The 12,501-nt window shown below is 45.8% G+C and overlaps 2 protein-coding genes across 8 annotated transcripts in view; both read left to right on the top strand.

Moving 5' to 3' along the window:
• LOC109525335 (disintegrin and metalloproteinase domain-containing protein 9) overlaps window positions 1-4,768 on the top strand; it is an 11,518-nt gene extending 6,750 nt beyond the window's left edge. The window contains exons 15-24 of the mRNA XM_019885772.1: window positions 1-85; window positions 254-359; window positions 484-667; window positions 744-824; window positions 1,527-1,632; window positions 1,955-2,102; window positions 2,306-2,408; window positions 2,684-2,713; window positions 2,791-2,849; window positions 3,478-4,768. The exon at window positions 1-85 is cut by the window's left edge and continues 1 nt beyond it. Coding sequence (XP_019741331.1) covers window positions 1-85; window positions 254-359; window positions 484-667; window positions 744-824; window positions 1,527-1,632; window positions 1,955-2,102; window positions 2,306-2,408; window positions 2,684-2,713; window positions 2,791-2,849; window positions 3,478-3,547 — 972 coding nt within the window. The 3' untranslated portion in view covers window positions 3,548-4,768. The remainder of the gene's footprint in view (window positions 86-253; window positions 360-483; window positions 668-743; window positions 825-1,526; window positions 1,633-1,954; window positions 2,103-2,305; window positions 2,409-2,683; window positions 2,714-2,790; window positions 2,850-3,477) is intronic.
• Window positions 4,769-6,158: 1,390 nt separating this feature from the next.
• LOC109525276 (2-oxoglutarate dehydrogenase, mitochondrial) overlaps window positions 6,159-12,501 on the top strand; it is a 17,303-nt gene continuing 10,960 nt past the window's right edge. For 4 of the 7 annotated variants that reach the window (XM_019885658.1, XM_019885659.1, XM_019885655.1 and 1 more), the window contains exons 1-4: window positions 6,159-6,279; window positions 7,708-8,126; window positions 10,023-10,199; window positions 12,368-12,470. In XM_019885658.1, the coding sequence (XP_019741217.1) occupies window positions 7,887-8,126; window positions 10,023-10,199; window positions 12,368-12,470 (520 nt within the window). In that variant the 5' untranslated portion in view covers window positions 6,159-6,279; window positions 7,708-7,886. Of the gene's footprint in view, window positions 6,280-6,884; window positions 6,977-7,707; window positions 8,127-10,022; window positions 10,200-11,998; window positions 12,093-12,367; window positions 12,471-12,501 lie in introns of all 7 variants that reach the window. The other 3 variants (XM_019885660.1, XM_019885662.1, XM_019885657.1) reach the window with 2 other exon arrangements.

Raw genomic sequence — 12,501 nt, 5'->3', positions numbered from 1 at the left:
CATTTGGTTCGAAACCAGGGGGCGTATTGTTACGACGGCCGTTGTCAGCATGCCGAAGACCAGTGCAGGAGCATCTTTGGAGCCAGTGAGTCTCCTTGAAAAAGCCACACGTGCGCGTGCGCGCACATGCAGTCACATCTTGTATCTTTGTCACACACACACACACACAAAAAAAAGAGCGACAAAGATACAAGATGTGACTGCATGTGCGTGCGCGTGCGTGTGTGTGTGTGTCTGTGTGGCCGCTCCTCAGAGGCCAAGATGGCACCAGAGATCTGCTTCAAAGAGGTCAACAGCAAAGGCGATCGCTTTGGGAACTGTGGATACCAAAACTATGGATTCAAAAAGTGTGAGAGCAGGTAAAAGTGACTATCACGCGCGCACACACACACACACACACACACACACACACACACACACACACACACACACACACACACACACACACACAGAAAAGGGAGCATCATCTGTTTTGCCCCACAGAAACGCTTTGTGTGGGAAGCTTCAGTGCGCCAACGTCCAAGGCGTCAAAGCCTTTGGCATGGACCCGTCCATCATCAGCACGCCCATAAGGGGCGCCGTCTGCTCCGGGGTGGACTTCATGCTGGGCTCGGACGTGCCCGACCCCGGCATGGTCAACCAGGGCACCAAGTGCGGCCGCGACAAGGTAAACTCCCGCGACATCCGGAAGCGGCCGATGACGCCACGCTGACTTTGCTGCTTTCTGCCACTACGGCGTTCAGGTTTGCCTCAACTTTGAGTGTCGTAGCGCGGACGTCCTCAACATTGACTGCGATGCTGACAGCAAATGTCGCGGGCACGGGGTAAGAAACTGGACACGCTGGCACCTTGACATTCAAGCCACCTTACGTACAAGTACAGCAGCTACCTAGCTTCATGCTAACACATAATAGGCGGCGAATGAATAGCATCCATCCGGCGGCGTCACAAACAATATTTGAACACGGAATGATTCATCAACCATGCATATAAATATACCTACAAGCACATATTCTTAATATTAGTGCAGCTGACCACGTCACTGACAGTAGTTATGAAACTCTTCTTGCTATACTGCCCTTCAGTGGCGGGAAGGAGCCCAATTGATTTTATCGTAGTGCACAAATGGTGTAACTGATTAACATCATTTCTAAATTGTTTTTATAAAGCATAGCCTTTCAAGTACTCTTTCCGTTATTAAGAAACATTTTTATCAGTTTTCTTGAGGAGGGCTTGCTGGCTGGAAAGAATTCAGGGCATCTTTCCCCACTCAACTTTATTGAGAGAGCACTTTTAAGGTGTAGAATCTACTGCCATCTAGTGGTAAACTAAGATAATAAAGGTGAAAAACAATAACCTAAGCTCAAAGCGCCTGCATTTCGAAGCACACCACTATTGAAGCTCACTCTCACACACACACACACACACACACACACACACACACACACACACACACACACACACACACACACACACACACACACACATAACCCAGATTTCTTTCTTTGTCTCCTCCTGTGGGCCAGGTATGCAACAACAATCGGAACTGTCATTGTGAAGACGGCTGGGCTCCGCCCTTCTGTGAGTTGCCAGGTTATGGGGGGAGCGTGGACAGCGGGCCCACCTGGAATGGTATGTAGCCCCAGCCGCTACCTTCGCACCCTCCTAATGTTTGCTAATTAAAACTCCTGGGACCATCAGAGCTTCTGTTGTCGGTTGAAGAGAGGTTGTTTAGTTGTACCGTACCTAACATTAGGGGCTGTAGGCATTAGAATAGCACCAACAATCCCCTACCCAGCCAGAAGAGGTCGCTAAGTACAGTTTGGCTGTCGATTTTTGGTTACGGACTAGTGAAGTACTTGTGCTTGTTGTCATCTGTGTGTGTGTGTGTGTGTGTGTGTGTGTGTGTGTGTGTGTGTGTGTGTGTGTGTGTGTGCGCGTTTGTCCTCCACAGACAAAGACCGGTCGCTGAGGGACGGTCTTCTCGTGTTCTTCTTCTTGGTACTTCCTCTGACCGCGCTGGCTGCCTTCGCCTTTCTGCGCAGGAAGCAGCTGCTGCAGTACTTCGGCCTTACACGCAGGGGGCGCTCTCCGGGTTACCGGTGAGTCAGCCCACTCGTCTTCATTGCTCGACAAAAAAAACTGCCGCTGAAAAGTTCCAGCCGTCACCGCTTGTGATAACACGGTTGAGAGACGGCTGAAGCGTTTGAGTCCGTCTGCTCTCCCTTCGAGTTGGCTCGGACGTGTTGACTTGGGTGCTAACGTGCCAACCCACCAATCCCCCAACCTCCACCCTTGTCGCCAGGCCGGACGGAGCACCGTCGGGCAATCCCAGCAGAGGACCGCCTCCCAGGACTCAGCCGCCTCCTGTTGCCCGTGGCAACACCAACAACATCCTCAGAAACGCGGTATGTACACACAGAGGTGTCTACCTGTATGCATGCGTGCCTCATTATGTGTCATGACAAAGTTGCGTGTCTGTGTTGCTTGTGCTCTTACAAAGGTGTGGATGTGTTTCGTTGTATTTCAAAGATCTGTTGGTGTATGTGTTACTAGTAGTGTTGCTACAACAGCATGTTACTAGTTGTGTTGTAACACATAGTTGTGTATACATTACAAGTCGTGAGGTTCCCAAAAATGTCTTCCTACTTGTGTTAATTTCTTCCTTTTTTTTGTCATCCAGCATAACAGTCAGCTTCTGCCGCCACACGAGGTAAAACGAAAGCCCGTCAACACTGCCCCCGCTCTCATCATGACATTGTGTACATGGGTGTGTAACTGTGTGTTCAGGTGGTGCAGACAAGCAGGAGCACTACCTCGTACGCTGTGAGGCCACCGCCGCCACCTTTGTAAGCAACAACACAAATATGTGACATATAGCATGTGTGTATTACGCACTTGGCTTCTCAGCTAGCCTCAGTTTTTGTTTTTTGGGGGGTTTTTTTTGGATTTGGCATCACAGATAGCCTCTTGGAATTATTTTTTGTGTCAGAAAACAAACCTGTAGCATATGTGAATTTACCAGCTGTTATTATAGGTGTTAGTATAGCCACTACCCTGCCTGTGGAGTGTTTTGTGTCAGATCCTAAATCTTAGCTTAGCATTTAACATAGTGGTTAGTATCTCAGCTACCCTCCCTGGTTTGTTTTTTTGTGTTAGAAAGACACAATTGGGGGACGTGTGTGTTTAGCAGTGGTTAGCTTAGCATTTAGCATAGCAGCTAGTCTCTGTGCTTTTTTTTTTTTTTTTTTAAATGTCAGCAAGCCCACACTGTAGCATGTGTGTGTTTAGTAGCAGTTACAATGTCAGCCATTTGCTTTTTGAGTCGGAAAGCCATAACTGTGGTATGTCTTTGTTTAATATCATAGCAGCTAGCCTCTGTGTATTGTTTTTTTTATTTTTTTTGTGTCAGAATGCCGACATCTTAGCATAGCGCTTGGCATTACATTTGGCCTCTGCTTTCTTTTTGTGTGTCAGAAAGCCCAAACCCTCTGGCGCAGCTCAACCTCTGATGCCTCAAAGATCTGCCCCTGCGCCACCCGTATAAGCACTTTCTGTATCAGGATTCCACACTGCCTCCTCTAGGCTTAGCCCCGCCGAATGACGGCCAGGAAGCAAGAAACCAGGTCTCAGGCGGATCTGGACCAAAAAAGAACTTGTCAGAAACCATCCAATCAGATGTGATGAATATTTAGTGGCGGCATCACTCATATGCTGCCGGTGCTGTTCAGCATGCTGGCTAATTAACACTTTCTGGCTAATGGCTAATAACAATCATGCCTGAGAGCAGCTTCTCTCTGATTGGCTGCTTTGATGACAGCAAAACCAAAACCACTATGGCAGGAGGGCGAGGTCTGCCTGTTTTCTGCTTGTGTTTAATTGTTTACACGCGATGCCCAATGTGGAACGAGACCACTGGTACATAGACTGAACAAAAAATAATTTCTTGATCATCACTCGCAAAGAAGTTTGATTTTGAAAAACACCACTGTTGGGGCCGGCATAGCTCAATGGTAGAGTGGTTGTCTCCCAACCCATTGCGACCTTGTTGAAGTGTCCTTGAGCAAAATGCTGAACCCCCAATTGCTCGTGATGCTGCGTCATCAATAGGTGAATGTGGTAACAGTGTATGGCGCTTTGATTACCCGAGGTAGAAATGCACTATGTAAGTGACAGTCCAGCCCATTCACTGTTAACTTGTGAAAGCGCTTGTCTTGTCATAATGCAATGGTTTAAAACACACACACATACACACACACACACACACACACACACACACACACACCCACAAACTAGCCAAAAATGTTGATAAACTGAAGACTGCAACTACCGATTACTTCAATAATCGATGAATTTGTTGATTGTATTTTAAATGACTCAGATGTTTTAAAATCCCTCCCTTAGTGCACCAAAATCAGAATAGCTTGTTCAAGAGATGTGTTTGTACAAGACGAGCGCTCAAGCAAACAGCGACTTGCAGAGTGTGCTGTGTGGACTTTACTTTCCTCCCAGCGCACCCTGTGCCGGAACAACTGGTGTGTTTGACCGTGCCAGCAACCAACCGGAACTAACAGGAAGCACCGGTGCCCTGTGGTGGCACTCGTCTGCATGGTCATTGGAATGTCGAATGTCTCAAAAAGTGCTCTCTGGTTTGGTGTGGTTGGTTCAATGACGTTGCTCTGAATCAGCTCTGCGAAACACACACGAGGACAACAACTTCCTGGCCACACTGATGACATCACACCGCCAAACTGTCCTGCCCCTCAAATAGGACAAAAAAAAGCAAAGAGGTGTACTATGGATGTCAACATCATTAGCATCGTCGTCAACTGTCCACTGCGGGGTGTTCGGATTGTTCGCCACTTACAGGAGATGCCATTTAATAATTATGTTCATTAATTCAAGGGATTCAGAGTGAATCCGATATTTGTGTGTGTGTGTGTGTGAGAGAGAGAGAGAGAGAGAGAGATGGAGAGAAAGCATGGTTGTCTTTTTTTTCTTCTCGGCAGATATTAAATTTGACATTGTGTGTTCAAGCCATTAAAATATATTCTCTGCTTCCTGACTATGTGAGATGAAAATGACTTGATTGTGTTGAAATTCATAACTCCCATCAGCAGTCTTTCCTGCTTGGTACACTGTTATCTCAAATATTGCCCCAAACCACAAAAATGTCATTGGAAATAATACTTTTATTTCTCATTCGTCAATGGAATCACAGGTGCTACAATATTAGAAATGACATCCAATGATCATATGATTTGACTTTGTGTCCGTAACTGTCGCGGGATGCCTGACTAATGTTTGTTCATAAAGAATGATTGCTTGGACTTGAATCAAGAGCCTCATGTTTATTAGTACATAGACTTCTTCCTCTTTTCCTTTCGGCTTTTCCCTTCAGGGGTCACCACAGCGATCAACATCCTTAAAGCAAATACACCATCTGTCGTACTGTTTTTTTTTTTTGGCATGAAACCATACTGCTCACCATCTAAGATCTTGTTGAACAACCCAGTCAGAAACGCCACTGCCACCTCTCCTAGACACTTCCATACCTCTATTGGCAAATCATCAGGCCCGAGTGCCTTTCCACTCTTCATCCTCTTCAGTGCCCTCCTCACATTTATGTCATATTACATAATTAGAGTATTATATAGTATTAACCCTGATTGATGTACATTTTTATGATCAAATCAAAAGGCTTAAAAAATTATCTACCTCAATCAAAAATAATTTCAATAACGGGGTTCAATTTAGAAATGTCCATACGTAAATTATGTGAAAACTCGCTTCTGACGCCTTCGTCAGACATTATGTTGTGACGTCACGCCGTACGTCAAATGAAGAGACTGCAACGATGTCCGTTAATTTGATGAAAACCACTTTAGCCATTCTAGAATTGTACTTTTGTATTGGATATTGATTAGTTCAGAGTATTAACCTTTTAAAAAACATGAAAACCTTTTATAAAATGCGAGTACCCACTGCCGTGGAATGCGTCGTCAGCACTGTGCGTCGTGACGTCAGCGCCGTAAACTAATTTTTTTAAAAAATGTATATTATGTGTACTATGATTTAGTGTTAACCTATATTTTAATTGATATTTACATTGAGATCAAACTTGGTCCGCGCGTCAGCGCGTCAGTTACGTCACTTCCTGCTCGGCCTCACTCCCAGGCTCGGCGGGACCTTGCTGGAGCTGTCATTCATGCGCCGGGAGAGTCGAAGGGCGTCCGGGCACCCGGCAGACAGGCGAGCCGCTCCTCAGCGTTTCTGGAGGTCAGTAAGCCGCCCCGCGGATTGCTGATGAATATTTTACAGACGCGAACTCGCTTCCGGGTGTCATTGTACAAGCTAAATCAAAAAATGCCGGCGGTCTCCGGAATTTGATTCCGACATCCCCCCCGCTCACTTCTTGTTAGCTGACATGCTAGCCCGTTAGCTAGCGCGCAGTTGACGGAGTTGAGCAACCTTGAGGCGGAACTGAAACGTGACTTTTAGTGCTTCCAATGCTCGCCAACGAGCGTGATTTTGTGCCAACTTAACTTTGGATTGGGGGCATTTTGGTAATCCTGCTCGCACCGTATCGCCCCCAAACAACAACAACGAAGAACGAAATTGAAAGTAGGAGCTAGCAAGCTAATTCTACAAGCAAGTAGCTCTAATGCTAGTCACGAAGCCATCCAAGTGTTTCTACGCGACAGTGTGAATGTGTTATTTATTAGTTCGCTTTGACCGTTTATGTCACTCTTGCTGGGTGTTGAACATTGTTTTTGCAAGGAAGACGGAAAAAGAAGGCTGCCTGAGATTGACGATTTGGAGAAGAGGACGCGATGATTGACAGGGGCCTCGCTCATTAGAAAATCAGCCTAGTCTATTTTTAGGCGGGATTCCAACACGACCGCCAATCAGGAATGGAGAGGTTGCCGGTGGGCGGACCTAGATGAGGCACGGAGGAGGCGAGAGAGCGAACAAGGTCAAAATCTTGTTCGGCTTCTTTTCGTCTGCTGGTCGATTTCAAAGTTACCTTCTTTTCAAATCGAAAACATTTTGGGCGAGAAGTGTGAGAAAGGTTCCAGGACTGCTGTCACAGCATTCAGTCTCCAAAAGAGGTCTTAATTTCCTCAACTGTACTTATAGAGCACTTGAAAACAACCACCGCTGTTTACGAAATCCTCTACATGGAGCAAAAAAAAAAAAAAAACAGGAGACAGAGTGTTGACAACTTAGGCATTTGTTTGCTATATTTAGTGTCATGTCTAAAGCCCTCGAGCGACTTTTTTTCTCTCCTCCAAACAAAAACGACTTGAATTCCCACCAAAGGGTAGAACTAAAGAGCAGAATAATTTTGTGTGACAGGAAACGAGCCCGGTGGAAGGCAATCATAGTTGATAGGTGACTTTATAAGTTCAAAAAAATTATGAAGTATGATGTGTAAATTTATACAAGACAAAGCACTTATTTTCATGTCACTAAAAGAAAAGAAGAAAACAGTGTATTTCTGTTTTCTGTGGAATTCTATCCTGGGGAGGGGAAAAAAAAGTTTCAAAGCTTATTTGGTATTAGGAGGAACAAAGGAAATCCCACAAGGAAACCCAAAGAAACCTTGTTTTAAATGATTTTTTTTCTAGAATCAAATTGGTATTAAAAAGTGAAAATCTTCTTTTTAATGCTTTTATTTCTCATATGTTGTGCATTTCATCCCAGGATCTGATTGGAGGAAGGCACCTGTGGAAATTGCTGTCCACCGGTACTGCCGTGACCTTGAGGACGCCTTGATTTTGTAAAAAGAAAATTTCCTTCGGATTGAGCGCCATCTTTATCATTCTCAGCGTTGCTTCGCTTGCCGCCACGTGCGCGTGAGCTTAAGGAGGACTACACCACTAATGCATCGCTTAAGGACTTGTGCGGCGCGTTTGCGTCCGCTCACCGCCTCGCAGGCGGCTCAGACTGTAGGCCCGCAGCGGCCAGTCACAGGCCCGGTCCCCTCGGGCGCAAGGACGTTGGGGCAATTCAGGAGCTACACGGCGCCCGTGGCTTCTGAGCCCTTTCTGAACGGGACTAGTTCCAACTACGTAGAGGAGATGTACTTCGCCTGGCTGGAGAACCCCAAGAGCGTTCACAAGGTGAGCGCCGGTGGGGAAGTGATGTGCTCCCTCTTTTGCGTTCCAGTTAAGAGGCAAGCAGCAGCATTTTGGAATAGCTGGAAAGGGAGGGCTGGCTGACTCCAAACCAAAGTGCATAACCGTACACTTTGAGAGTTCACGGGTACAAATACTTTTGGATCAGACTTCCGAGAAGGTGCTGAGCTGAAAGGTGTCTGGTAGGCCTGAGAGGTTTTGAAAAAATATATTGTAATTTCTTCTTTCCACCACCACCCCCACCACCCTCATAATTGCGATAAGGATTTAATATGCGATTCTTTTCACAACCACAAGCAATCTGCATCACACTGAATACCTGAATCATACATAACGGACGGTTTTACAGGTTAGGCTTGCGTTAAAATAAAGGCTAACAAAGCTTGAATTCATATGAAATGTATCAATGATATGTAAACATGAAAATTGCGTTTTACTGCACTGCGATGTCGATTTGAATTGAATTAATTGTTTAACCCCCGTGCCGCCGTCCCCCCTTTGAGAGAGGGTGAGGGGCTCAGGGTAGAGCCACTGGTCTTCCACCTTGAGGGGAGCCAGATGAGGTGGCCCGGGAATCTGGTTGAGATGCCTCCTGGACGCCTCCCTGGTGAGGTCTTGCTGGCATGTCCCACCACGAGGCCAACCCAGGCCACGCCAAAAGACACTTGATCTCTCGGATGGCCTGGAAAGGCCTCAGCAACAACCTTGGTAGCGCTGGACGAAATGGCTTGGGAGAAGAAAGTCTGGGTTTCCCTGCTTTAACTGCTTCCCCTGCAACCCGACTCCGCATAAGCGGAAGAAGATGGATGGATGGATGGATGGAACAGAACAATTTTTTTTTCCCGAGGGAGTAATGTAATAATCCATCCTAAAAGCTTTGCACAGGCGATAATTGGAATTCACACAGTGAGCAGTCACACAGGTGTGAAACGCTTGAGGAAAGGGTCATGCTGAGATTGTTGACTCTTGTTGAAGTGTTGTAGCTTATTGTTCGTGTCTCTCCCTCACAATAATGGAGCTCTTTTGGGTTCTCCTCAATGTTTTTGTTCAAGCAAAACAGTGTGGGCTACCACAACTATTCTGTCTTCACCTGAGGACAGCCAGCGTGTTGTTGTTGTTTGGCTCCTCAACAGTAACTGGAATCTTGGGGCGTGTTTGGGAATGTTAGCTGGGCTTGCTCATCTGGCAACGCTCCACAAATGACTCACATTTCATTCCTCAGTAGAAACAGGAAGTTAGCATCCAGCTAAACAACTCTCCACCCTTTGTAAATATTGGTCGGAGTGTGACTCAGGACCAGAGTTTGGGAATCTGACTCATACGGACTCTCATGACCACTCAGTGCTAACTGCTAGCAGCTAACACTCCGGAAGTAGTGTGGCCTATAGCAGTGAATGTTTGCCTCTGAAGGATGACGACAAAGTCTTTTCTCACCTCCTCCTCTCCTGTGACTCAGGGCTGAGATCAGGGCTGCTCGATGCTAACTGCTATCAGCTAGTTCTCACACTTAGGAGCTAGCCTAGCACGTAGCATCTACTGCACAAAATGTTGACTGATGACTGACGACAGTGGTTTCCGTCATCCTTTTTTTTCCCAAGTCTTGCCTTTTTTCATAGGATGTATATATATATATATATATATATATATATATATATATATGTATATATATATATATTTCACAACGCTAATGCTTACCACTGTCCTACGGCTGATAAGTGCTAATTACTATCAGCTAACATGGATGCTTAATAACTTTAGTTTGTCCCTGCCAATTGCTAGTACTGATTGTATACACATATAAATAAATAAAGTTGAGTTGAGGAACTTAGAATAGCATGTAGTAGAAAAACTGCTCTAACATGTCTTGTCGTTCCCGTCCAGTCGTGGGATGTGTTTTTCCGCAACGCCAATGCTGGTGCCCCGCCCGGTGCCGCCTATCAGTCCCCTCTGGGCTTGTCCGCCACCCCTCAACTCTCCTCTCTGGTGGGAGCCCAGCCCAACGTGGAGAAACTGGTGGAGGACCACCTGGCTGTGCAGTCCCTCATCCGTGCCTACCAGGTACACGCAAACGCAGGCATTGCTAACATGTTAAACAGCATGCCTCTATTTTATTCAAAACCATTTACCGTTCTTAGGTCGAACAATGTGTTGTTCTTCATGTGGGTTTCATTGGTGGTTATTTCGTTTTGCCTTTAGAATCACCTGTGGGATCTCGATTATTGTGAAAAATAACCTATGTTTCAGGTGAAAGCAAATTTTGACTTTAAATTTAGTTTTTAAATCAGTTCAGATTTGTAATGATTAAAATAAATAGCAAATTATGTTGTCTGGTTAATTTTAGGGGTTAAAAAAAAAAAGATTCTCGGTTTTAAACATTGTATGAATAATTGACTTCACCTGTGTGGAGTTTGCATGTTCTCCCAGTACCTGCGTGTTTTTTTTTTTTTTATTTCTTTTCTTCGGGTATTCATGTTTCCGCTCACATTCCCATTATAAATCAAGATGTATTCCAAAAACATGCATGGTTGGTTAATTTAACAGCCTGAAATGTCCGTAGGTGTGACTGTGAGTGTGAGTGCTTGTTGTTTTTCTATGTGTTGTTTTAATATAGTCTATTAAATGTTTACTCATGAATCAATTATGCAATGAGATAATTGAATGCAAAATAAAAAATATGAAATAAAGCGATTCTAATGAAGCAAGTTTAGGCAGGAGGTCGCCACAGGACATGTGAGTCTCATGTTCGGTAAACTCAGGCCCGATTTGGACCTGTGCCAGCCCCGTGACTTTCCTCAGCCGCACGCAGCGCAGTCTTTCCCGGGAGGCACCTCATAGGCTCGCACTCCATCCTTGACAAACCACATGAGGATGAAAAGCGCTCACGCACACGTGACGAGTCAGAATCCTTCTCTCCCTGTCTGGAAAGCGTTGAAATCAGCTCGTTTGTAGAGGCGGATCCGTCTCACGCCATGATGACCGCGGAAGGTAAATAGTGATGCTCCTCTGCGTGGCTGTATTTGGCCTCTTTTCCGATTCCTCTGGTAACTATCTTGGTGGAAAAAAAAAAGTGGGACAATCAATAAATTCAGACACCGAAAATTCGACATCACGATTGGATTGATTTTCCCCTGGTGGATTGCGAACCTCATCACAAAATGACGAACACGGTACTGATTTCGTCCTCATTTCAATAGGAATATCGATAATGTTCACATCTCGATTTCGATACGATAGAGATACATCACCCAGCCCTGTTGGTTTCAAAAAAAAAAAAAAAAAAGCTGATGATATGGTCTAAAAACTCCCAATGTTTGATGCAACTGTTTTCTGTTTTCGGGTAATCAGGATGAGTAAATTTTATGAAACTCAGCCACTTTGCCCACAACCTGAAGAAAAATAGCTTTTTGTGTGTGTGTGTCAACAAACATCAAGCAAACCCTTGACTTTAACAGAAACATTTTGGCTGATCACCTCATCATCTTCGTTATATTTCAGATTCCGCTTCCCTCTGTTGCCGATTGGCAGTGCAGCTGTGCTTACCTTTTGATAGTACTTCGATGTCATTGGTTGAGTCGTCGCTTGGAAATGTCACATCTCCAGTCAGCCTGGCCTCTCAATCATCCGTGTCGAAAATGGGCATGGGGGCGTGATTATGTAAATTGTCCCTGTTGTGATGTCACAATTGGACAAAATTCAAAATGAATCGGTTACAAGCACTTTCGAGTCACTTTTACATACGTCGACCAAAATCGGTCGGAAAGAAACAACCGACGGGGGTGTTGAACTTTGGGGGTTACGGTGTAATTGTTGTGCGTGCGTGTGCACTTGTACGTGCGTGTGTATGTGTGTGTGTGTAGGTGATGGGTCATCACAATGCCCACTTGGACCCGCTGGGCATCAGCTGTGTGAATTTTGATGACGCTCCCGTCAATAGCGGCTTCCAAGATGTTGGTGAGCAAAAGACGGAAAAGTGCTCCGTGCTCGTTGTGTTAATGTCGCTTCTCCGTCCCACCCGCTCTCCTCCTCCTCCTCCTCCTCTTCTTCCTCCTCCTCTTGGTTGTGTTTGCTTGGTGTGCTGCCGTGTTCTCTCCTCCACAACCTGTCGTTTGCTTTTCCCACTCCTCGTGCTCGTCCATGTGTTTCCTCACTTGGCTTCACTGTCCTCCATCCTCCTGTTCCTCCTCCTTCTCCTCTCCCGGGTGGGCTCTGTCCTCGTTCCCCTGTAGATTCGCGGTCACCAGGTGGCCCAATTGGACCCGCTTGGCATCATGGACGCTGATCTGGACGCGTGCGTGCCCACTGACATTATCACGTCCTCGGACAAGCTGGGTGAGGAACCGGAACGGCTCTGCAGACTCCT

The sequence above is a fragment of the Hippocampus comes genome, unplaced genomic scaffold (genome assembly GCF_001891065.2).
Source record: "Hippocampus comes isolate QL1 unplaced genomic scaffold, H_comes_QL1_v1.1 scaffold78, whole genome shotgun sequence".
NCBI classification, from domain to species: Eukaryota; Metazoa; Chordata; class Actinopteri; order Syngnathiformes; family Syngnathidae; genus Hippocampus; species Hippocampus comes.
Note: the sequence above shows the minus strand (reverse complement) of the source record. Positions and strands in the feature narration are given on the sequence as shown.